Raw genomic sequence first — 27,168 nt, 5'->3', positions numbered from 1 at the left:
ATCTCAAAACTGGAGACAAGTTACATACTTGCAATTATACCATAAAGAGTTTTGCAATGTTTACAAAAAACAAAATTTCTCACAAAAATACTTGAATTGACTCAGAGAATGTATCTGTATCATCTCCCACAGACAGACTGTAGGGAGGGCTATAAATACACATATAGAACATCTCATTTTTATATTTTCTGTGTTTTTGGCAGGCAGCAATTTATAGGTGTACTTCTCTTCAGGCTGCTAAAGTGCAAAAATAATGCCAAATTGCTTTATTAATAAAATAAAAAATTCTATAAATATTCTGCATGTCAAGCATCTTTGAATAAAGCAATATTGTTAACATTTGAGTTGGATTTGAGTTGTAACGGCTTTTAAACAGAGGCAAGAAAACAGGGTTGAACAAGCGAACTAAAAACTGAGGGTCTGAGAGAAGTTAAGAACTGCAGACACTGAAGTCAGAGACAACAGTGTGGAGGTGGAGGAACACAGCAGCCAACGTTACTGCTCCTCTGATGCTGCCACCTAGCCTGCTGTGTTCCTCCAGCTCCACACAGTGTTATCAGGGTCTGAGAGAAGGTGGATAGCATGAAAACTTAAAGGAAAAAATCACCATGGTAAGGGCATCAGCAAAAAGGAACAGTATATTCTGCAGTAACAAGTAATTGTACTGGATATTGTGATCACATTGATATAGATTAGCATAAAGCTCAGCAATATGTTCACCTGTGTAAACAGAAAGACTTAGGTTCCTGTTGGACAGAGGTTTTTAAGTGTATTTGCAACACTGGGAATCCTCTTTCAATAACATTTGCAGAACGTACATAGATATATAATCTCTATACACTTTTTAATAAGGTTGGAATCTGTTGTTGCAGGTGAACTTATATCATTTATCACAGATGTGTAGTGCTGTCTGGCACGATAATTTCTTATATCGAGGTAATCCTGTGTGATGGACGGTTGACGATATGTACTTCATAGATGTTGTCTATTTCTTCGCAAAAATTGACCATTGCTCTTCACAAAACATATGACCTAGGTGGGAATCACTCGCACAGCATCATCCCACAAACCTACACATTGATATGAAAATTTCAAACTCATGCTTTGTCCTGGATCAAGTGGGACAAATCTCTGTACACTGACTGATCATGTTCTTGTATTATTTTCTTATTTCTTTCCAACAATGCTCCATGCATTTGTGTTTAGGTGGTGACAGTGAGAGGGGGCAAGACTCCCTGGATCTGATTCCTAAACAAAAGTATTGCTGGTAAGGGTGAAACATTTCCTCAAGGATTTAACATAGTTATCCAGGAAAGGTGACGAGTCACTTTACATCAGGCCAAGCAGCATCTCAGGAGCACAAAAGCTGACGTTTCGGGCCTAGACCCTTCATCAGAGAGGGGGATGGGGGGAGGGAACTGGAATAAATAGGGAGAGAGGGGGAGGCGGACCGAAGATGGAGAGTAAAGAAGATAGGTGGAGAGAGTGTAGGTGGGGAGGTAGGGAGGGGATAGGTCAGTCCAGGGAAGACGGACAGGTCAAGGAGGTGGGATGAGGTTAGTAGTTAGCTGGGGGTGCGGCTTGGGGTGGGAGGAAGGGATGGGTGAGAGGAAGAACCGGTTAGGGAGGCAGAGACAGGTTGGACTGGTTTTGGGATGCAGTAGGGGAAGGGGAGATTTTGAAACTGGTGAAGTCCACATTGATACCATATGGCTGCAGGGTTCCCAGGCGGAATATGAGTTGCTGTTCCTGCAACCTTCGGGTGGCATCATTGTGGCAGTGCAGGAGGCCCATGATGGACATGTCATCAAGAGAATGGGAGGGGGAGTGGAAATGGTTTGCGACTGGGAGGTGCAGTTGTTTGTTGCGAACTGAGCGGAGGTGTTCTGCAAAGCGGTCCCCAAGCCTCCACTTGGTTTCCCCAATGTAGAGGAAGCCGCACCGGGTACAGTGGATGCAGTATACCACATTGGCAGATGTGCAGGTGAACCTCTGCTTAATGTGGAATGTCATCTTGGGGCCTGGGATGGGGGTGAGGGAGGAGGTGTGGGGACAAGTGTAGCATTTCCTGCGGTTGCAGGGGAAGGTGCCGGGTGTGGTGGGGTTGGAGGGCAGTGTGGAGCCAACAAGGGAGTCACGGAGAGAGTGGTCTCTCCGGAAAGCAGACAGGGGAGGGGATGGAAAAATGTCTTGGGTGGTGGGGTCGGATTGTAAATGGCAGAAGTGTCGGAGGATAATGCGTTGTATCCGGAGGTTGGTAGGGTGGTGTGTGAGAACGAGGGGGATCCTCTTGGGGCGGTTGTGGCGGGGGCGGGGTGTGAGGGATGTGTCGCGGGAAATGCGGGAGACGCGGTCAAGGGCGTTCTCGATCACCGTGGGGGGAAAGTTGCGGTCCTTAAAGAACTTGGACATCTGGGATGTGCGGGCATGTCCATCATGGGCCTCCTGCACTGCCACAATGATGCCACCTGAAGGTTGCAGGAACAGCAACTCATATTCCGCCTGGGAACCCTGCAGCCATATGGTATCAATGTGGACTTCACCAGTTTCAAAATCTCCCCTTCCCCTACTGCATCCCTAAACCAGCCCAGTTCATCCCCTCCCCCCACTGCACCACGCAACCAGCCCAGCTCTTCCCCCCCACCCACTGCATCCCAAAACCAGTCCAACCTGTCTCTGCCTCCCTAACCGGTTCTTCCTCTCACCCATCCCTTCCTCCCACCCCAAGCCGCACCCCCAGCTACCTACTAACCTCATCCCACCTCCTTGGCCTGTCCGTCTTCCCTGGACTGACCTATCCCCTCCCTACCTCCCCACCTACACTCTCTCCACCTATCTTCTTTACTCTCCATCTTCGGTCCGCCTCCCCCTCTCTCCCTATTTATTCCAGTTCCCTCCCCCCATCCCCCTCTCTGATGAAGGGTCTAGGCCAGAAGCGTCAGCTTTTGTGCTCCTGAGATGCTGCTTGGCCTGCTGTGTTCATCCAGCCTCACATTTTATTATCTTGGAATCTCCAGCATCTGCAGTTCCCATTATCTCAAGTCACTTTACATCTACTGGTTATGAAGGTTATGGTGTGAAAAGTGCCTTCTCAGAGATGAGGGTGACACAAAAAGGTGATATGTTGAACATCCCATTTCCTACACATTTTTGGGAAAGGTGCCCAATGTCAGACACAATTTGTTGGGGTACACTGGATATACAGAGAATAGCAGTCAAGATATCAACCGCCACAGCACTAATGGTGTTTTTGATTTGTTGGACAAAAGGGAATCAGGTGAAATGGTTGTTGAAGGAGACAGAGTTGATACGTTTCACGAGTTGTTCAGTTGATCAATGCTTTTGTCGATACCAGGCCATCTAAACATTCAAATGACATGACACATTCTTTGGTTGCTGGTTCTACCCATATGACTCATACATATCTGGTCCTAATGTAGAGTTTGCAGAATAGCCTGTTTTTCTGCTTTTGAAAATTACATTCTTGGGGAATCCATGTTCATGTCTGAATGACCGGAATGAATATTCTGGCTCAGGAATTGTTGGATATGGTCAAGTCACCTGGTGGTCATGATTTTTATGATCGGTTGCAGCTAATCATTCTCTGGCATAACTTTCTGAATCTGCTCTGCTCAGACCAAAAAGACTCTGATAGATGTTGTTTCCTGAAGCTTCGGTGTTCTGACTAACAGGTTAATTAGCTCACAGACCAAAATGATATGGATCTGTACATGTTGGTAAACAAGTAATCGTAGCTGGTCTATCTGTTTCACTGATGTTAAAGATTTCAGGTGTCCGTCCTGCAGATTTGCACTGGCATTTAAGATGGAAAATGCTACCAGATGGGATGTCAGACCCATTGTATCCTATGTGGACTGCAGCACACTGTGCCAGTTTCCACACTACATCTCACTTAAAGTGAGCACTGGCACCAGGGTCAGTCATGACATACAATGTGATGTTGTCCATTCCTTTTGGGGTATATCACTTGGACAGAGGTGAAGAGTTCAATTTTTCTGAAAGCATGTATGTGGTGTGTCAAATTCACCAGATTTTCTGTTTTACTAAGGTCTATGGGCTGTAACACTACAGTTACCTCCTTGACTTCATTCACATGCTTGCCTACCATTGGCAGAACTTAGAAAATTTTTCTGTCGTTGAATCTTGTCCGATAGCATTAAGAGAAATCTCAAAGAAAAACATATTATCCTCTAATATTTCCACCTTAAATTCTGCTTCCTTTAGATATATACAACTTTAGTAGGCTCATAAAATGGCCTATTCGATCACATTATTCTATTTCCAACAGCTTTTGAATCCTTCAACATTGTATAGACTTTCTAACCAAAGCTGAAACAAAGGACCTGGAGATGACCCATCTAAATGCTAATACTATCATAATTAGCTCGTCACCTCCCAATGGAAACTCTAATGAGGAGCCAGCTGTTAGCTCAATGTCCTACAATTGGCCCACTGTGATGGATCACCAGCCCCCTGAAATGCCTGTCTTTGGCTTATATGGAAGTCAGAACTCACTGAATTGTGTATATAATTCAGGGTTTCTAAGGCAGTTGCTGTTTGATCCCCAGAAGGAAAGCAGGGCTCCAGGCAACTTCATCACCTATCACCGTTTCCAAGTTGCTGGCTGGAAAGAAGCCTACACTTTGCCTGCAAGAAAGAACACTACTGGGCCCAGCTCACCAAAAAAAAACTATTTGACTGATATCCAGGAAGTTGTAAACTCATGTGAACTGATTTTCAACTTACCTGGACTTCCCGTGTATGTTATGATCTCTCTCTCACTTCCTGTCCTGTCTGTCTTAATTTTGTAAGTTTGTGTGTTGGGATCCAGTAGCTAAGCGATTGTCCAATATTTTGGAAGTTTTGTTAATAGAACCTACTTTGATTTCACATGAAGAGGGTATCTTTCAGGGTTTTGTTGAGGGTTTCAACACAAAATATAACGCTATTAATTCCAAAACATTCCTTTGTAAATACAAATCATGCAAAATAGCTTTGCATTGTACCAAAAACATGCCACTGGTACAGTACCCCCCCAAAAAAACTAATTTATACTCACACCAGAATCCCTGTATCTAACACCTTAGTAGGTTTAATTCATTTGTGACTTAAACTTTTAAACTAGAATTGAAGGTAACTCCTTCCTAGAGCAATCATACACCAGAGAATCAATATACTTAGCTTCTTCACTCTAAGAACCTAATTTACTGTGTACCCTTATTTAAATCTCACCATGGCAACCTGTGGAGTTTAAAATTCAGTTAACACAATCTGGACTGGACAGCTTATGTTACTTCTAGTGATTATGAAACTAACAATTGTAAAACTTAATTTATTTATTAATTTCCTTTAGGGAAGGAAATCTACCAGCCTTACCCAGTCAAGTCTATGTCTCTGCATACTGACAGCAATATTGCTGACCCTTAAACACGCCTAAAATAACATTTCAAGCCATTCAGTTCAAGGGCACCTAATTAGCAACAAACGCTGACCTTGCCAGCGATGCCCACATTCTAAAGAGTTAACAAAAGAACAACAATATACCTGTGTAAAAGTTCATGTTGGATGGTCTCTAAATGAATCAAACTATTTTGTTCCTCTTCAAACTTGAAAATTTCCACTGTGGTCATATTCTGTGGATGGTTCACAACAAAAACATATACAGTATCATCTAGAAGTAAAGAAAGCAACATTAGTAAAATGTGAAATGCTCCTACAGATACTGCGGAGACAAAATACTGTCTTCTCATTGAGCGTAACTTCTAGTGTGTGTGTGGCACTATCACCACACTAAATAGGACAGACTTTGAATAGATCTGACAACTTGAAACTGGACATCTGTAAGACTTGAAAGTCAATCAACAGCAGCAGAATTATATTCAAATGCACTTTACAACCTCATAGCCAGGCTTTTCCCTGACTCTACCATTGCCAGAAGATCTACACTGATTTAATTTTTAAAAATGCAGGAAAGTATGCCTAAAAATGTGGTGTCATCTTGGAAAAGTTAGAAGATTACCTGCATATTAAAAGGTAGCTCCAACTGTAGACAGATCTAAGCAATTGCACAACCAATATAATAGATCTAAGCTCTGCATTCCTTCTATATCCAGTGATGAATGCTAGTGTCAATGAAACTATTAACAAAAGGACAAGGCTTCTTGAAGAGGGAGGAGCACAGCACATCAGTGCAAAAGATAACGCTGATGTATTTGCATCACCTTCAGCCATAGCTGTCAAGTTAATGATTTAACTCGGCTTTTTCCTGTAACCCACTGCATCACACATCAGGGAGCAACCGATTCAATTCACTCTACATGATATCAAGAAACAGCTGACTGCACTGGATATACCAAAGGCAATAGGGCCTGACAATCTGACAACTTTCCTGCAATAGAAACAAAGATTTATGCTCCAGATGCAGCCATGTCTCTAGCCAAACTGTTTCAGTAAACTACAATACTGGCATATATCAGGCAGTGGAAAAATTACCCAGGTATGTTCTGCGCACAAAAAGCTGGACAAATCTAACCCAGCCAATTTCTGCCCTATCAGTTTATTCCTAATCAGAAGTAAAATGATGGAAGGTGTTACTGACACTTGCATAGGAGTAACCTCATCATTGGACCATTGAGAGTGTCATTCAGTTCCTTACCTCAATGCAGCCTTGGGCCAAACATCAACAAAACAGCTGAACTTCAGAGGTGATGCGTGAGTGATCTCCTTGACTTCATGGTCACATTTGACAGAGCATTGCATTGAGGAGATAACAAAGTGTGAAGCTGGATGAACACAGCAGGCCAAGCAGCATCAGAGGAGCAGGAAGGTTCACGTTTCAGGCCTAGACCCAGAAATCAGATTTCTAAAGAAGGGTCTAGGTCCAAAATGTCAGCCTTCCTGCTCCTCTGGTGCTGCTCTACAGCTTATTATCTCAGATTCTCCAGCATCTGCAGTTTCCACTATCACTGCATTGAGAAGCCCTAGCAGAACTGGAATCATTGGTGAACAGGCAAAAAAACTCTCCACTGGTTGAAGTCATACCTAGCACAAAATATGATGTTTGTGGTTGTTAGAGGTCAATCTGCTGCTTCAACGACCTTCCCTTCATTATAAGGTCTGAAGTGGGGATGTTCAGCATTATTCGCGACTCCTCAAATACTGAACAGTTTGTGTTCTGGACAATTGTAAGACCTGGACATTTGGGCCAACAAGTGACAAGTAATATTTGCACAACAGAAGTGCCAGGCAATGACCTTCACCAAAAAGAGACCATCTTACCATTGGTCCTTGACACTGACCAGCATTACCATCACAGAATCCTCTGGACTAACATTCTGACTTTTAATGTTGACAGTAAATTGAACTGGACAAGCCATGTAAATTAAAACAAAAGCAATAAATTGATGGAAAAAAAACTCAGCAGGTCTGGCAGCATCTTGGAGAGAAATTAGAGTTAATGTTTCAAATCCAGTGACTCTTCTTCAGAACGGATAGTAGATAAGGAATGTTTGATATTTATGCAGAAGATGGGGGGAGAGTGAACAGTAGGTGGAGATAGAGCCTAAAGAGAGAGAGAAAATTTGGACAGAAAAAGGGCGATCAGAGATAATGGGAACTGCAGATTCTGGAGAATCCAAGATAACAAAGTGTGGAGCTGGATGAACACAGCAGGCCAAGCAGCATCTCAGTAGCACAAAAGCTGACGTTTCAGGCCTAGACCCTTCATTGGCCCGAAACGTCAGCTTTTGTGCTCCTGGGATGCTGCTTGGCCTGCTGTGTTCATCCAGCTTCACACTTTGTTATCTGGGACAGAAAAAGGAGTGGTTATAGTCACGCTGGGCGAATAAATAGCTGCTAATGGGGACTAATAGTAGCTGACAAAGGACTGTCATATAAATAGTGGCAAACAAGAGCAGGTCAGGAGCTAGGAATTTTGTGGCAAGTTCATCACCTGCTGAACTCCCTAAACTCTGTTCACCTTAGAATCCCTACCAGTGCAGATAGAAACCATTTGGCCAATCATATCTGCACGGACCCTCCAAAGAGCATCCCACCATTTCCCCATAGCCCCACATTTACAATAACCCACATATCTACACATATCTGAACACTACAGGCCAATTTTGCATGGCCAATCCGCCCAACCTGCATACCTTTGGACAGTGGGAGGAAACCAGGGCACCCAGAGGAAACTCACACAGCTACCCAAGGCGAGAACCAAATTTGGTCTCTGACGCTGAAAGGCCGCAGTGTGTCACAGTGCTGCCCATTGCACATCGAGGCACGGGTCAGGATTGTGATAGAATACTCCCCACTTGCTTGGATGAGTGCAGCTCCAAAATCACTCAAAGCAGTCATTGAGATGTACAGCACAGAAACAGACCTTTGGGTCCAACTCATCGATGCCAACAAGATATCCTAAATTAATCTAGTCCCATTTGCCAGCAATTTACTCACATCCCTCTACACCTTTCCTATACATATGCCCTTCCAGACGCCTTTTAAATGTTGTAATTTTACCAACCTCCACCACTTCCTCTGGTTCTATACATGCACTACCCTCTGCATGAAAACATTGCCCCTGAAGTCCTGTTTAAATCTTTCCCCTCTCACCTTAAACATATGCCGTTTAGTTTTGGACTCCCCTACCTTGGGGAAATTCATCATATACATGCCCCTTGTGATTTTATAAACTGCTATTAGGTCACCCCTTATCCTCCAACTCTCCAATTAAAATAGTCCCAGCCAATTCAGCTTCTTCTTATAGCTCAAACCCTCCTGCCCAGGCGATCCTGTGACTTCTACTGCCACGAAGGACAAGGACAGCAGAAGCATGGGAGCACAACCTGTTTAAGTCACACACATCCCACCTGGGCACTACATGACCATTCTTTCACTGTTGCTGAATCAAAATCCTGGAACTTCCTTCTGAGCAGCATTGTAGGTGTACCTATATCACATGGACTGCAGTAGTTAAAGACAACAGCTCATATTCACCTCCTCCAGGACAGGCAGCAAATGCTGTTTCATTCTGCAACATTCACAACTCACGAATTAATCGTTTTTTTAAAAAAAACACACCAGAACTTGGATGTTTTGAGATGTTAAACTTTTCATCATTTCTAATTATGTTCCTATTGTGAAATAGCAGAAAACATCAAAATAAATCCGACATTAATTAGCAAACTATGAAATGTTTTTCCATCTCACCTTATTGATTAATAGTTGTTCTCTGGCTTGTAATTCTCCCAAGTAACAGTAATTCTCTTGGCACTTACCCTCATCTATATATGTACTCAACCCATGTGGATTAAAGGATTCCACATCAAATCCACGACTGATTCTCGGTGCAACAGCTTTCAGGACCGGTTGGTTTAGATCCACAAGGAGAATCTGGCCTGGTCGATCGTAAGCAAAATTAGGCATCAATGGATGTCTCAGACCCTTAAAAGCAAGTGTAAAAAGAAGAAATAGAGAATATAAAGAATAGGTTTGTCTTACAGTAATAGAAATAACTCACAGTCAATGTGAAGTATTGGGGCATAAACCTCTAGGCCTACAATCATCTGTACTTTGCAGATTTTTTAATTACAGTTATGCTTCACTGTATTACTAAATACTGTTTTGTTACTTTACAAAGCATTTAGCCTGCATTCAGCAGGTACGGGTAACAGTGTAATGTGGTGTTGTCAACTGGCTACTAGCATCAAGCAGCATAAAGGAATTTTATTCATACCTTTTACACCTGTTCAGCCAATAGAATCTTAGGAAAACGTTTAGTTAAGATATAATATGGTAATCAGTTCACCCTGTAATTTCTTTTTGGGAATAACTGAGAGGACCCTTTTAACTTTGTTAGTATAGCTGTACACATGGTAAACAAGAAGAACAGAATTCTGCACTACCTGTCTTCAGACATACCTGTAGCTCAGAGGAAATATTTATGGTGATACACAAATTCAACTATTGTATCAGCTGATCTGTGCATCATTTTCTATCAAATTAAAATCTTAACTTAAAATATCTCTTTAAACAGGAGAAATATTTAATTTCATACTGGAAAATCAATTCCTTAGCATTAGGTTATGAGGCTAAAGGATGTTTACTTTCACAACTGGGCATTTTGACAAAGGATGTTGGAGAAAACTGCTTCCCCTGTGAGCCAATAATTTCAGGGTCTTTATTTTAACCTGAACCCAAACCATGAATTGAGGGGGTTAACAAACCTTCTATATTTACTAGATACAACGTTGGAAGCAAATTCATTAAATTAACTTCAAAGGCTTTTGAAAGGTATACTTTTCGTTTTTAAAATGCAGCAACATGGAACCAAATGAACACTTTATCGAACAGCCAGCATTGGGTACGCCTTCTGTGCTGGAAATCCCAGGGTTTTAACCTACTCACTAACGTCAACTTACATCTCCATTCGCATTTATAAGATTAAGTATATTCTTTTTTAAACAGTGGACTTATACTACTTTATTATATTTGAAGATGCTAAAAGTATAAAATGGTTTTTATTTAGAGATTCAGTTAATCATTTTATCAAGTGGATGGCATTGACTCGATTTATTGTGTGGTCGCATGTACCTAAGTACTCAGAGAAGCTTTATTTGCAAGCAGTGAGGCAGATAATAGCAAGCAAGGACATACAGATCATCAAGTGCTTAGACAGACTGAGGCATACAGGTTACACTGCACAGAAGGTGCACAAAGCATGATCAATATTAGCAAGATCAACATTATTTGAAGTTAGATAGGTCCATTCATCCACCTAATAATGGCAGGGAAGAAGCTGTTCTTGAATGTGTTGGTGGGTGTGTTCAAGCTTCTGTATCTTCTGCCTGACAGAAGAGGTTGGAAGAGAGTATTACAAGGTTGGAAGATAGTATTACCAGGGTGGGAGAGATCTTTGAAATTGTTAGCAGCCTTTTGGTGGCAACAAGAAGTTTAAATGGAGTCCATAGATGGGAGGTTGGCTTCTGTGACGGTCTGGGCCATGCACAGGCCGTTATGGACTCAAATAGAATACTTTCTTTAGTGCATCTGTAAAGGTTTATGACGGTCATTATGGACATGCTGATGTTCCTCAGTGGTCTGAGGAAGAGGAGACATTGTTGTGCCTTCTCAATTGTCACATCTACATGCAAAGTCCAGGACAGGTTGTCAGTTATCGTCACTCTGAGAAACTCGATGCTCTCAACCGTCTCAACCTCAGCTCTATCGATGGGGGTGTGTTCTCCTCCTTTCTTCCTGAAGTCAATGATTAGTTCTTTAGTTTTGCCAATGTTGAGAGACAGGTTGTTATCACTGCACCATGACACTAAGCCCTCTATTTCCTTGCTGTATTCTGACTCATCATTGTTTGGTATCCGTTCTACTACAGTCATGCTGTCAGCAAACATGCAGGTGGCATTCATTTGGAATTTGGTTATGGGTGTTATGGACATACAGGGAGTACAGTAAGGGGCTGAGAATGCATCCTTGGGGGGGCTCCAGTGTTGAATGCTGTCATAGAGGAGGTGCGGGCTATGGGTCAGGAAGCTGATGATCCAGTTGGCATGGTGTTGAAAGTAAAATCTATATGGTATCAGAGAATGTTTGCATCATGACTGTTCATATTTCCCCTATGAAACTTATGAAATGTAAACATACTCCTAATGAATATCAAATGCAGACTTACCGAGCTGATAAGGGCCAGCCCTCCAGGAAGAATGCTGATGTCTTCAGAACCATACTCTGGAACAGCAAGGTATTTACTAGTCACTGAACAAACACAGCAGACCCACACAATTACTTTAAAATAAATGTTAACCACAAGCTTTTCAGTCTCTTGAATTTGCCATCAGCTTCAGCTATGTATTCATGTAAAATCCAGACCTTTAGGTTAGACTTTCCCACCAAAATGCAATACTCTAGACTTACAATTGTTAAAATTGTACCTGCCATGTGTCTGTCTATTCCCATCTTTTTACCATAGAAAATAGAAGCAGGAATTGGCCATTCAGTCCTTTGAACCTGCTCCATCCTTCAAAATGATCCTGGCTGATCATCCAACTCAATAGCCAGCTACCTCTTTTCACCCCCACACATATCTCTTTCGTCACGAGTGCTATATTCAACTCCTTCATGAAATCATATGATGCTTTGGCTTTTTGGGCTTTCTGTGGTAGCAAACTCCACAGGTTCACCACTCTTTGGATGAAGAAATTTCTCCTCATCTCACTCTTAAGTGATTTACTCTGTAACCTTATAATGCGACCCCTGGTTCTGGACTCTCCTGCCATCAAGAACATCCTTCCTACATCTACCCCATCTAGTTTTGTTAGAATTTTGTACATTTCTATTAGATCTGCTCTTATTTCTCTGAACTCCAGTGAATATAATCGTAACATATTCAACTTCTCTTCATACATCAGTCCTGTCATCCCAGGAATCAGTCTGGGATGCACTCGCTGTACTCCCTGTATAGTAAGAACTTCCTTTCTCAAATAAACAGACCAAGACTATATGCAATTTTCCAGGTGTGGTCTCACTGCGAGTCTGTATAATTTCAGGAAGACATCCTTGTTCCTGTACTCTCATCTTCTTGCTATGAAGGCCAGCATCCTATTTTCTTCTTGAACTGCGCACTGCACCTGCATGCTTACCTTCAGCGAATGGTAGTGAGGACACCCAGGTCTCATTGTACATTCCCCTCTTTCAATTTACAGTGATTCAGACAATAATCTGCCTGTTTTGCTACCAAAGTGGATGACCTCACATTTATCCACATTATACTGCATTTGCCATGCATTTGTCCAATTATTCAGCTTGTCTGAATCACATGGAAGCATTTCTGCATCCCCCTCACAGCTCACCCTCTCACCCCGTTTTGAACCATCTGCAAATTTCCAAAGGCCGTTATCCTCCACAGAGTCACTAGATTTCCAAGCTTTATGTCATCTGATAAGTTGTGTCCTAAACACCAAGAATGCCTCTTTTATATTTACTGCATATCACTGACTATATGGATGATGTTTGGGAACAGTCTTTCCAAACCTGTATTTGCCAACTGCTTGTAATAAATCTATCAATGTAATGAAGAAGAGACTCAACCCAAAACATCAGCTTTCCTGTTGCTCTGATGCTGCCTGGCCTGCTGTGTTCCTCCAGCTCCACACTGTGCTATCTCTGACTCCAGCATCTACAGTCCTTATTACCTCAACGTAATCCATCTTTGTTGCAGTCAAATCTAACCTTTCACAATTTTCATACATTCTCTTTTTACAGCTGAATTCCAGTAAAAAAAATAGAATACATACCAATTCCTTTGATCAAATAGCAATTGCCAGGCTTGACTGGATGCAGTTTCCTGAATACGCCCAAACTATTGCTGCAAACCAACAGAAACAACAAATCATTAAATCAGTCACGTTAAAACATAGAGTAGATAAGACCATAAAACATAGAAGCAGAAATTAGGCCATTCGGCTCATCGGGTTTGCCCGCCATTCAATCATAGCTGATAAGTTTCTCAACCCCATTCTCCTGCTTTCTCCCCGTAACCCTTGACCCCTTTGGCAATCAAGAACCTATCTATTTCTGTCTTAAATATGCTCAATGGCCTGGCCTCCACAGCCTTCTGTGGCAATGAATTCCACAGATTCACCACTCTCTGGCTGAAGAAGTTTTTGTTATCACTGATCTAAAAGGTATTCCCTTTACTCTAAGGCTGTGCCCTCGGGTCCTAGTCTCTCCTACCAATGGAAGCATCTTCCCAACATCCACTCTGTCCAGGCTATTCGGTATTCTGTAAGTTTCAATTAGACCTTCCCTCAACCCTCTAAACGCTATTGAGTATAGAACCAAAGTCCTCAACGCTCCTCATATGTTAAGCTTTTCATTCCTGGGACCATTCTCACGAACCTCCTCTGAACCTGCTCGAGGATCAGTGCCTCTTTCCTGAGATATGGGGCCCTAAACTACGCACAGGACTCCAGAAGTGCCCTGACCAGAGCCTTATTGCCTCAGAAATATATCCCTGCTTTTATATTCAAGTCCTCCCATAATAAATGTCAAAGTTGCATTTTCCTTTCTAACTACTGACTTAATCTGCAAGTTTGCCTTGAGAGAATCCTGGACTAGAACTCCTAAGTGTTGTTGTACTTCAGGCTTCTGAATTTTTTCCCCATTTAGAAAATAGTGCATGCTTTTATTCTTCTTACCAAAGTGCATGACCTCACACTTTCCCACCTTGTACTCCATCTGTCACTTCTTTGCCCACTCTCCTAACCTGTCCAAATCCTTTTGCAACCTCCCTGTCTCCTCACTGGTGTGACACTGCCATCTATGGTATTGATTGTAAGATATGGAGTGGACATTACTTTTTGAGCTGCTATGGAAAAGTTCCCAGCTTCGTTTGAAATTAATAATTTCTTTTCTTCTTTTTGCCATCATGTTTTGCTGCTATTTTATGGATTTTTTTATTACAATGCCATATACTGCCATGTTATAGGCTGTAATTTTCTCATAAAACATTATGATATTGAAATCAGTCTTTGTAGATTTTTTTCATTAATCTGATCAGTTCTTAATGAGATTACTGCTCTATTCCAAAAAAAAGTTTGTGTTCACACTACCTCAAACTACAGATAACCAGATTTCTTTTTCTTTACACACCAGGGTTTTTTTTCATGTATTTCCTCATAGCCTTGTTCTACTGAAAACAGAAATGCATTGTACAGTTATCTGAAAGGGTTCTGTAGAGAAATCCTACCAGTTCCAAGAGGTCTGATGTATACTGTATGAATTTCAGGAACATCTACTTACCTCAAGTCATTCCTGCATGTGAATCTCTTCTTCCGAACCTTCCATTATGTAACCACAATGCTTCACAGAGCATTGGAAGTTGGTTGTCCAAGGCTGTGTACTGAAAAGGTAGTGTACTGTACTTTTATATTATGGAAGATAATCTGTACCAGAAGTCCAAAGGCTGAAATCGGGGTTTCGTGAACCAACAAAGATGTCCTGTTTCTTTTAATATCAATGTTTCACAAATTTCAGATGGTCACAACCTATGCAAAGCACGGAATTACAAAATCGTACTTTTATATTTTACAAAATGTCACTGTTCGTGGTCTGAAATGTACATTTTCTATGTTTCAAATACTACCTGTCCCTCCATTTATCTTTTGTATTGTCTGCAAACTTAGCCAGCAAGCCCTCAGGTCCTTCATCTAGATCATTAATGTATAAAGTGAACAGTTGTGGTCCCAACACTGACCCTTGCAGAACACCACTTGTCACCAGCTGCCATCCTGAGGACGACCCTTTTAACCCCACTCTCTGCTTTCTGCCAAGCAGCCAATCTTCTATCCATGCTAGCATCTTGCCTCTAACACCATGGGCCCTTATCTTACTCAGCAGCCTCTTGTGCAGCACCTTGTCAAAGGCCTTCTGGAAGTCCAGGTAGATAACATCCAATGGCTCTATTTGGTCTAACTTGTTCGTTACTTCCTCAATGAATTTTAACAGGATTTGTCAGGCATGACCTAGCTTTGATGAAGCCATGCTGACACTGCCCTATTTTACCATGCACGTCCAAGTATTCAGAAATCTCATCCTTCAAAATGGACACAAAAATCTCATCCATGACCAAGGTTAGGCCAATCAGCCTGTAATTTTCCATCTTTTATCTTACTCTATTTTTAAACAGGGGTGTCTCATTAATGATTTTCCAGTCCTCTAGGACCCTCCCTGACTCTAGCAATTCCTGGAAGGTCATCACTAAAGCCTCTGCTATGCCTTCAGATTTCCAACATGTGGACAGTTGATCTGCAATGTCAACTTTCTGCCAAGGTAGGAAGTTGAATATCTATCTCATTTGATGGAATAACAAGATTCCCACCAAGTGTCTCAGGTACCTAGAGATAGTAGGAACTGCCAATGCTGGAGTCTGAGATAACAAGATGTAGAGCTGGATAAACACAGCAGGCAAGGCAGCATGAGAGGAGTACGAAAGCTGATGTTTCAGGTCGGGATCCTTCCTCAGAAATTTCAGCTTCACCCGAAACATCAGCTTTCCTGCTCCTCTGATGCTGCCTTGCCTGCTGTGTTCATCCAGCTCTACACCTTATTATCTCAAGTACCTAGATGTGCTTGTTGAAAGTAGTTAAATGGTTTAAAATACCTGGCCTTGCTACAGCATTGCATGTAAATTGTGTGTTGGTTTTGGTTAAGCACCAAATTATACCACATTTATTTTTACAGGGAACCAATATTTAGCAGCATGAACTATGAAAGTATCAATGAAGGTGTTCTCCCCACCCACCTAAACACCTTGAAATTTCAGATACTTTTTACATCAGATGTCAGCTAGTCAACTCCCAAATATTGTTCAACCAACCATAACAAGGTCTCATTGTTAACATGCATTCCAAAACGTGTAGCATAAGTTTAAAATGTTTTTGAGAGATAGTAGAGACTGCAGATGCTGGAGAATCTGAGATACCAAAGTGCAGAGATGAATGAACACAGCAGGTCAAGCAGCATCAGAGGAGCAGGAAAACTGACATTTTGGGCCTAGACTCTTCTTCAGAAATGGAAGGAGAAGGCATTCCTGAAGAAGGGTCTCGGCCCGAAACGTCAGCTTTCCTGCTCCTCTGATGCTGCTTGGCCTGCTGTGTTCATCCAGCTCTACACCTCGGCATTTAACATGTTTCTTTTTCATTTTCAAAACCCTCCTACTGCTCTGGAACAATAAAACTGTGGCAAATTAGAACATTTTCTTATTTCTGGCTCAATGCCCAGCCTTATCTTTTGACTCTTCATTTTTATTTTGCTAATTGACTGTTCTCTCTTCAAAATAAAATGACCCAAATATCCCATCTCTAATACATTTGAACGTATTTTGTACATTATAACAAGCTCATCCTTCCTTTAAATACATTCCACCCTTGCTTAAAAAAACACATAGATCTCATCTCTATAATAGTCACTTAGACATCTTTATCCTACTCCATTTATCCTAACCCATTTCTGGTGTAGAGTTTTCACAAAATATTACTGACAGGTGAGTTAGTCTGCCAGATTCTGGATAAGTGACAAAAAAAAGAGTAGCAGTAAGTCTTTATGTTTTACCAATCAAGAATGAAGCTGGAAGCTCATATCAGATTGAAAAGACCAAATTTATAAGGAAAAATCTTCAGTAATGCTTTATTGTGAAGGACAGTTCTGGGAAGAGAATTACCAGGCTGACAGTACCAGGCTTAACTGAAAGAGTTAAATACAGATATGATCAGAAGAGTTTGTAGGAAAATAAATGTAAGTAGATAGCAAAGAGTTGGGCGGGGGAGTACATGATTATAACATGGCACAATCCAAACTGCACAAACAGCAGAATAAGGGAAGGCCTTAGCTAGATTGTGTGGGAAGTAAATGACATCTGGTTAAGATAACAAAGTGTGGGACTGGATGAACACAGTGGGCAAGCAGAATCTTAGGAGCACAAAAGCTGATGATTCAGGCCTGGACCCTTCATCAGAAAAGGGGGATGGGGAGAGGATTCTGAAATAAATAGGGAGAGATGGGGAGGCGGACTGAAGATAGATAGAGAAGATAGGTGCAGAGGAGAGTATGGGTGGGGAGGTAGGGAGGGAATAGGTCAGTCTGGGGAGGATGGACAGGTCAAGGGGGCAGGATGAGTTTAGTAGGTGGGAAATGGAGGTGCGGCTTGAGGTGGGAGGAGGGGATAGGTGAGAGGAAGAACAGGTTAGGCAGGCAGGGAGGAGCTGGGCTGGTTCGTCCCCACCTGCCTTAGACAGAAGGCAGCTGATAGGACATCCAATTGAGGTTTTCGAAATCATGAGCAGGCTGGATAGAGCAGTTAGGGTGAAGCTGTTTCTGCTGGTAAAAGAAATAGAATGAGAGGCTATAGATTTAAAGTGTAGTGCAAACGAAGCAACAGTGATGTGAGGAAAAAAAACATTTTCACACTGAGTAGTCAGGAACGCACTGCCTGGAAATGTCATAGAAGCAATTTCAACTGAAGATTGAATGGAATTCAATTCAACAGGTCATGTTTTTTTTTGGATAGTAATGATGTGCAGTGATATGGGGGAAAGGTGAGAACCAGACTAGATAATAGACACAGTGTAAGAATGATGGGCCAAATGAACTCTTTTGGCAGTACAATAATTCTGTGGCTCTGTGAACTAGAACTTCAAGTTTATTTTGTAAAAAAGGTATCAGGCTCTATACATGGTGTAATGTCAGACATTGCAGCTACAGCAAAGTTCAATGGTTATTTTGAAGTCCAAAGTTTGGATCAACTACATTGGTATGCCTTTTCCCAATAGAATGCCTTTTCATCCACCTGCCATGTTAAACATAATGCATGTGATAGCTTATGTAATTTCAAGATATTATCTTGAACATCAGTTTGATGACTACATCATATCATTATTTAATCAGGCAACAGGCACAAAAATTTTACTAGCAGAAAGTACTAGATCAGGGCAAAGTCCCAAAGTTTATGAATCCATCTGACCCAAGAATAATATTAGGACAGAAAGAAATACCCTACAATATTACTTAAAAGATACTGGTAAGGTGGGTGCAGCTGGGACTGAGATGTTTAATGCTAGTACTTCTTTAAATGACGCTAGCTATTTTGATATTAATTTATTCTAACAAGATAATTTTTCAGATCCTTAAAGTTTACTCATTTTCATATAGCACTTGGTTTGAAAGCACTTAGCTTCCTATGATTACAAAACTGCTTCTCTGTACCTGCTCTCCGTATTTTGTTGAAACACCCAATGCTATTTAGGAACTTCATTTTTTTTAAAACATGTCCACACTTGAAATGTTGACCTGTCTTCTCTTCACAAATATTGCCAGACCTCCCACATGCCAAAAGTTTTATTTATATTACTATGCAACATATTCTAGTTGTTATTTATTTTTCTTCAGCTTAATTAGGCACTGTGGGACATCATCATCAGAATTGTATTAAACCACATCATATAAACTAATGTTCAGTTAATACCAAATACTCAAAGTTCTTGACCATCAAGACAGGACACCAACCCTACATCATTGAGGACTAAAGGAAAGCATGCCAAGTACACCAGGCATAACTAAAGATGAGGTGTCAATCTGGTGAAATTACAAATAAAACAACTATATGCATCCTAAACGCCAGAAGAAGTGTTGACAGACTGAGCTAAACAATCCCAAAACCAATAGATCACATCATCTTTGTTTCTCTCTCCACAGATGCTGCCAGATTGGAGTTTCTCCAAATACATTTTTTCCCCATTTTAGATTTCCAGCACCTATAGTATTTTGCTTTTATTGGATCAGCTTATGTTTCATAGTGCTAGTACATCCTTCTGAATGGTGCGAGACAGTTAAACAAATTGGTTAACTTGACTCCACAAATATCACAATCTTAAATGACTGGGCAGACCAAATCATCAGTTCAGATATTTCAGACTTGTGTCTTTCATTTTACTTCAGCCAGAAGTGGCATCTGGACAATACACCTTGATATCCTCCACAGGTCCACACCATCATGGACGCCAATCTTTGGCTGATCCTCAAACCAAAGTACAGCAATAATGTTGGTAGCCACCAAACAATGTGGAAAATTCCAAGTTTTGTTGTATCCACAAAAAGCAGGACAAATCTAAACTGCTCATTCATGTCTCATGAACATGACAAAAATCAAACTGTTTTAAAACAAGATGTTATCGTTTAAATTTTGAAATGATGGTCTGAAACTTTGCTACTGCCAATCACACAGAGCAAACTGACCACAATTTCTGGAAGAATTCTGTTCAGCAGTTACCCTGACAAAACTCAGACAGCATTCTCCTGGAATGTTACATCCTCAGATGTTGTGGACCTGGCCGTCCAAATACACAAAAGATCAGCAGTCAACATGCCTGCCACAGCCAGCTCAGAACAAAGCTACTGAAACTCATTCTGCCTGAAGTGGATCCAATGGCCCACCACTGCAAGATGCCAAAGGTCCTGGCCAGGAGATTTAAATCAATTGCTAACTAGAAACTAACATCATACTGAAACAACCCGTGCCTGTGCATAGCAAGACCCGGACAAATTTAAGGCATGGGCTAACCAGTGACAGTAACCTTCAAGCTACATGTCAGTCAGCGAACACCTCTGATAAGAGGGTTGGGTGTTGCTCCCACAAGACGTAAGGAGTTCTACAAAATGCAAGACTAAGCAATCCAGCTATTCTAAATGCCATCCAGAAATATATTAAATGTTTTCTCTCTCCATCAGACTGGGAGTAGTAGGTACCTTGCATGAGAAACACTGCAGTAGCTCAGAGTCTCCTTTGATAGCACCTTCCAAACCTGCAACATCCACAGGGTCAAGGGCAGCAGATGCACAGAAACACCACAACCCGCAAGTTCTCCTCTAAGAAACCTGCCATCCTGACTAGGAGCTGTATCATAATTTCTTCACTGCCATTGGGTCAAAATATAGGACTCCTTTCTCACAGCCCTGTGGCTGTATCTACACTTTGTGGGCTGCAGCAATTCAAAGAAGTGATACATTATTATCATCTTAAAGAAAAGATGGCAATGAGTAATGAATGGTAGCCTTGTTGGTGACAGCACATTCCATGAAGGGGTTAAAAGCTACACAGAAATAAGTATGAATGCAGCTTTTGTGACTTTTATGTAATATTTTGCAATCACAATTATTGTCCCTGAACAAACTAATACCTCAAGCCAGCTTCCAGTGACGACGCCTCTATGAGGTGGGAAGTTCAACTGTCTCCGTAGCCTCATAGGCTCCGGATGTTCTGCACCATTTACCACTCCTCAGCATCTGAAGCAGTCTGTCCACGTTCAGCAAGACCAGGACAATAACCAGGCTCGGGCTGATATGTGGCAAATATCACATACATCACAAAAGTGCCATGTAATGACCATCACCAACAAGAGCGAAAGCCATCTCCCATAACTTTCTGCACAAACAGCATCGCTGAATTCTCCCTCAACAGACTGCGAATGGAAGCAGAAGAAAACAGCACTGTAACTTGGGAGATTGTGAAGTCAGGTCTGCTGCTCCCAAGCCTGCAATGGATTTTAGAACACGGCACGCACTTTAAGCTAGTTCCCAGCCATGCCTTCTGAGTGTTCCTACACTGCGCCATTACAATTCCAAGGTTTTTTTTAGGCTAAGTCCTACCAGCATCCACATTTCTGTCTGTGGAGCGATAAGGTGCAGCGAGTCGCCTCTCCCTAAAACGCTCACGGTTCGGGAAACAGCCACAATTAACGTGGGGGAGCCGAGCCAGGGTCATCCATTCGGACACATTTCAAAGGACAATTCTCGGAGTAAGATTATACTCGTGTCATATTTTTATTCATTTATTTATTTTTACAATATACCGCTCCCATTTGAACAGCCCTCGGTCCCTTCGCCAGCTGCAAACGGAGCTCGCCTCTTTCCTGGAACAAAGTCAGAACTGGACAATTCAGGAGGAAACAACTACAATCCCATTTATTTCCCGTCCACTCACTTCCGCCGAACTCCCGAGAAGTTTGCAAAACTTACCACAAATCTAAAAGCCTGTACGCGACCGCAGACAGTAGGACTGCGAAAATCGCAACTATCAGTAGCTTCCCCATTGTGAAGACAGGTCTCTGTGTCAGGAACAAGGAACAGTGACCTCCACTGAACACAGAGCCAACCAATCGCCGTTGCTGGTTGCCGTGGGTGGGGCCTCTCATCCGAATTTGCTGATAACAGCGTTTTTGAAAAGCTAACTGTTGTGTATTCCCTGTGGAAATGTTAGCAGCGATACTCGAAATCTTCACAAACATCGGTTCATGGGACTAGGCAGGCTAGATGTGGGAATAATGTTCCCGATGTTGGGCAAGTCCAGAACTAGGGGTCACAGTCAAAGAATAAGGGGTAAACCATTCAGGATTGAGATGCGGAAGAATTTCTTTATTCGGAGAGTCGTGAAGCTGTGGAATTCTCTCCCAACAGGAAGCTGTTGGGGCCAGTTGATTAGAAATATTCAAGAGAGAGCCGGACGTGGCCGTTGTAGCTAAAGGGACCCAGGTGTATGGAGAGAAAGTGGGAATGAGAGACTGAAATTATATGATCAGCTTTGATCACATTGAGTTATGGTGCAGGCTCAAAGGGCCGAATGGCCTACTCCTACACCTATTTTGTGCCCACCCCCTACTTTCAAACAACTGTTTGATCAATTGCAATACTTCCCACCTTCATCATTCTGCAGTGATGGGTGGATTAGCAGAGGTATTTGTATCATTGACAGCCTCGTCTACGTGGACCTACAAGGTACTGCATGGTAGACTGCTTATTAAAATTGGACTACGTGGGATCCAGGGAGAGCCAGCCAATTGTATACAAAATTCGCTTGATGGTATGGGGACAGAGGGTGGTGGTAGAAGGTTGCTATTCAGATTGGAGGCCTGTGACCAATAGTGTGTCACAAAGCTTGGTGCTGGATCTGTAGTTGTTTGTCATTTATAAAAGCAACTTGGATGAGAATATGAGAAAACATGATTAGTAAGTTTGTGAATGACACCAGAATTGGTGAAATGGTAAACAGTGAAGATAGTTATCTAAGAGTACAATGCCATCTTGATCAATTGGGCCAGTGAGCCGAGGAATGACAGATGGAGTTTAATTCAGATAAATGCAAGGTGTTTCATTTTTGAAAGACAAACCAGGGCTGGATTTACATGGTTAATGATAGGGCCCCAGGAAATGTTTTTGAACAAAGAAACATAGAGGTCCAGGAATACAGTTCCTTGAAAATGCCATGACAGGTAGACAGGGTGGCGAAGAAGGCATTTGGCTCCCTTCATTGGTTAGAGCATTGAGTGCTGGAGTTGGGACATTTTGTTACCAGACGTTGGTAAGGTTGCATTTGAAGTATTGCATATTATTCTGGTCACCCTGCTGTAAGAAGGGTGTTAAGAAACTGGAAAGGGTGCAAAAAAGGATGTTGCTGAGACTAGAAGATTATAGTTAAAAGTAGAGGTTGGAAAGACTGGGACTTATTTCCCTGGAATGTAAGAAGCTGCGGGGTGACCTTCTCCCCAGGGTAGAGAAGTCCAAAACTAGAGGGCATAACCCTAGTTTAAGGTGAGGGGGAAAGATTTAAAAGGGACCCGAAGGGCAACTTTTTCACACAGAGGGTGGTGCGTGTATGGAACGAACTGCCAGAGGAATCGGTCGAGGCAGGTACAATTACAACATTTAAAAGACATTTAGACAGGTACTTGAATAGAAAAGGTTTAGAGGGCTATAAGCCAAATGAAGGCAAATGGGACCAGTTTATGAAACTTGGTCAGCATGAATGAGTTGGGCTAACAGGCCTGCTTCCATGCTACATAACTATGACTATGACTGGACTGCATGATCACCACCCGGAATGTTACTTCAATTTAACTTGTTGGATTTAGTCAATGATTTTGTTAACAGTACTGCTTTCAAATGGTATATTCCTGCTGACCAACAATTTAAAAGGTGAATTCAAATGAGATATGGTATCTGAGATTTTCCATTTTGAGCTTTAAGATTGGTGACACGGTCTTAGATGACATTATGTCGCCAATGCCTAATGGTGCATGATCTCATCCAAGCACGTACCTCTTAGCTCTTTATTGCTGCACCAGTTAGTCATATAGCAGGGGAGGCAGAGCTGTGGTGGTATCATCATGGACTGTGAATCTAGAAATCTAGTTCTGGGCAAATGGGTTTGAATCCCACCATGGCTGATAGTGAACTTTGAATTCAATAAAAAATCTCTCTCGTTAAATCCAGCTATCTGTTAAAAGCTAGCCTAATTGTGAACATGTCACCACCCTGTCAATTGCTGTTAGAAAAAAGTCTGGTTCACTAATGTTCTTTTCTTTTTTTCTAGCTTCTTCCTTCTACTTTCTTCCTTGTGTATGAGTGTGTGTTTTGCTAATCATCTCCCACATTGAATGCTTGAATAACCCATTCTTTTAACTGTAAAGAGAGTTAATTGTAAAGCGTTTAAAAGATTGTTTGGGAGATCGCACCACTGTCTGTTATGAAAGAGAAAAACATTTTAATCAAATTTTAAACCATCTCTTTAGCAGGCAGGAGAGAATAGTAAAAATAATTTAATTTACCTCTATCAATTGTCCACGACACATACAAACAAAAATTAGAACACAGTTTTAACTCAGTCAAAACCCATTTGCTTCCAGAGCTTAAGTTTGAAGTTATAATAAAACTAACATAAAAACATTTCAAAATTATGCACTTGTTCCCTGCAGGCTGAAGACATCATACCCATGGTTTCATCATCCCTTAGTAAGCAGACTGTAATAGAATTATTTTACATACTATAATATCTGGTATTGCATATCTTTGCCTTTGGCCATTGAAGTTAATGTAGCCATAAATATTATGTTTCTAGTCATGAGAGGTTCCTGCAAATGCCACTTCTAACAATGGTTAATGGGCTGCACATGACTGCATCAATAAATGACAGACTTCTTCTGTGCCAATTAAATCATTGACTGAATATATGTAGTCTTGTCTGTTTCATCAAAAAACTTGCAATATTAAGGAACAGAAAGATCTTCCACTTGCTAAATAAACAGCTGGTGTGTGACCAGCATGTGGGTTTATCTTTGATATCGTGGCAATTGTAACAAGGTTTTCACGCTGCATCAATCATCAAATCCTTCCCCTTTTCATCTAGATTATCAAATGAAAGACTGAAAAACTGGACACAATGGCTATCCTCTGTGCAACACCATAAATCCTGTTATTTATCGGCAGCTGTGTGCTCAGAAGAGACAGAACCAAAACCATGGGCTCAATTTTACTGAAATGGTGAAGTCCTTGCATTGAGGCTGAACATGTGCTGTGACTCCACTTTGGATGGTGGTGAGATCCAGCGAGGTATATTGATGGCAGTGAGCAATGAAGTGACTGCTGCTGGGGCCACGATTTGATGAAGCACAGTGACCCACTTCCAAGTTGTCCTGGCTAACAGGTCAGCAGTGACAGGGCTAGCCATGACCATTGCTGAATCTATAACTTCAGGAATAGCTTGCTTTGATGGCTGGCAGTTCACAGATGCCACCATTGCCACCCGGGTGGCAATTGCTTCCAGCACTCCGTCTGTGGACCACGGAGTGCCCATTACAGAAATCCTTTCCCCACCTAGAGCTCTCTAGGAGGCTGCCATGTTACACTGGTTGATCGCCACATTGATTATTTTCTGCTAGACTTGCCACAGTTTTGTCATGAGAAGGATCTAATCTATTGAGCCACCTTTGGAGAAAGACTTTAGAAGTAAAGAGGCTGTGTAAGGAAGATAAACCCTACTTAGCGAGAGTTTCAAGCTGGTCATTCAACCCTTTTTTTAAAAAATGTTTATGGGGAGAAGCTTGATTTAAAATCAAAGCCTACTAGGCAGTTAAAAAGTAGCAAAATCAGCCTGTGCTATCAAGAAGAATAAATACATTGTGAAACTAACAGAGACATTTGTCTAAATGTGACCTTGACAAGTTACACAGAATCAATGGGTCTCTTCAATAAACAATGAGTATCAGGAAAGTTAACTATTCAAACAACCAACTATGACTACAGAATTCACATGTTAAAATTGACTTAAAAAAAACCTAAGTGGGCAATCTTGTGGACTTGAAGTTTTAAATGAAATGTGACATTTCACTGGTTGTCATAATCTAAGATTATTGCTAATAGACCAGCAAGACCTCAATGATATACCAGCCTGCTACCTTTGAAAAGAAAACGTATAAAAGAATCTGAGATAACAAGGTGTAGAGCTGGATGAACACAGCAGGCCAAGCAGTATCAGAGGAGCAGGAAGGCTGACGTTTCGGGCCTAGACTCTTCTTCAGAAATGGAAGAAGAAGGTATTTCTGAAGAAGGGTCCAGGCCCGAAACGTCTGCCTTCCTGCTCCTCTGATGCTGCTTGGCCTGCTGTGTTCATCCAGCTTCACACCTTGTTATCTCTGATTCTCCAGCATCTGCAGTTCCTACTACCTCTGTATAAAAGAAGCTGTTGAGATAATTTTGTTACTATGGACAAGAACTCAAAGGAGAACTGCAGTCAACAAGGAGGCAAAACAAATAATGTCAGAATGAGAGAATTGCAATTTTCAGGATCTGGAGATGATTATGCAACAATTATTTAGAAGATACTGGGATATTTTTAAGCATCCTCATTGCCTATCAAATCACAATGCCTGGTTAACAAACACTCAATGAATATATCCTTCACAGGATGAATTTAATTTCTTACAATGAGTATTTTTTTTTACAATCAACATAAATGCATCCATTTAGTAACGGACAACCTAGGAGTAGGAGTAACGCATCAGTATTGTTGTTGTGCCTCCTTTTTTTAAGTTGATTTACTAAGTGATGGAAGTACAGACTGAATAAACAAATCTTCAGATCACAGTAAATCAACATAAAGACACAATAAACAAGAGCAGGATTTGACCCTATAGCCCATCAACCTGATTTACCATTCATTATCGACATTTCTGACCCTGAACTTCAGTTCCACTTTTCTGCCCACTTTCTGTGTCTTTTGATTCCACAAAAGGCCAAAATCTATCCAGTCCAGCCTTAAATAAAATCAACAACAGAGCATCTACAACTCTTTGGGGTTAGTTTATGACAAATTACTGATGATTCATTAAAGATATAAAAGATTAAAGATGAAGATATAACAGCAACATTTCCTAAATACATTTCCTCGTGCAACAAAGTTTTGTACTTGAGAACTGTTGCTACATTTTCTTTCTTAGATCTTTAATGGGTTATTAATAATTTATCATAAGCTTTATTATTATGTTTCATTTTAATTTCTGTTTCCTTAGTCATCTAAGGAACTCTAATTGGTGTATGTTACCTATTCTCATGTGAATGTGTTTACTCTGCTATTGAATTATCTTCTCTTTGAAGGTACCCCTTTGTTTCATCACTGTTTTGCCTACCAGAACGATAATCTTGCTGCCAATTATTAAAAATGGTGACAACTTTCTCATAAAACTGCTTCACATTTCAGTTCATAAAGGATCCTCTGGACAGAAGTATAGCCATAACCATCTTCCTCCAAGT

General features: G+C 41.4%; 1 protein-coding gene across 1 annotated transcript in view; it reads right to left on the bottom strand.

Moving 5' to 3' along the window:
- The window catches only part of LOC125446950 (serum paraoxonase/arylesterase 2-like), a 41,718-nt gene extending 19,901 nt beyond the window's left edge, over positions 1-21,817 (bottom strand). The window contains exons 1-5 of the mRNA XM_048520969.1: positions 21,604-21,817; positions 13,329-13,399; positions 11,708-11,763; positions 9,300-9,465; positions 5,566-5,692 (exon numbers count right to left, since the gene is read on the bottom strand). Coding sequence (XP_048376926.1) covers positions 5,566-5,692; positions 9,300-9,465; positions 11,708-11,763; positions 13,329-13,399; positions 21,604-21,779 — 596 coding nt within the window. The 5' untranslated portion in view covers positions 21,780-21,817. The remainder of the gene's footprint in view (positions 1-5,565; positions 5,693-9,299; positions 9,466-11,707; positions 11,764-13,328; positions 13,400-21,603) is intronic.
- Between the last annotated feature and the right edge of the window lie 5,351 nt (positions 21,818-27,168).

This window comes from Stegostoma tigrinum, chromosome 2, assembly GCF_030684315.1.
Source record: "Stegostoma tigrinum isolate sSteTig4 chromosome 2, sSteTig4.hap1, whole genome shotgun sequence".
Taxonomy (NCBI): domain Eukaryota; kingdom Metazoa; phylum Chordata; class Chondrichthyes; order Orectolobiformes; family Stegostomatidae; genus Stegostoma; species Stegostoma tigrinum.
This window is presented reverse-complemented; position numbering and strand designations above follow the sequence as displayed.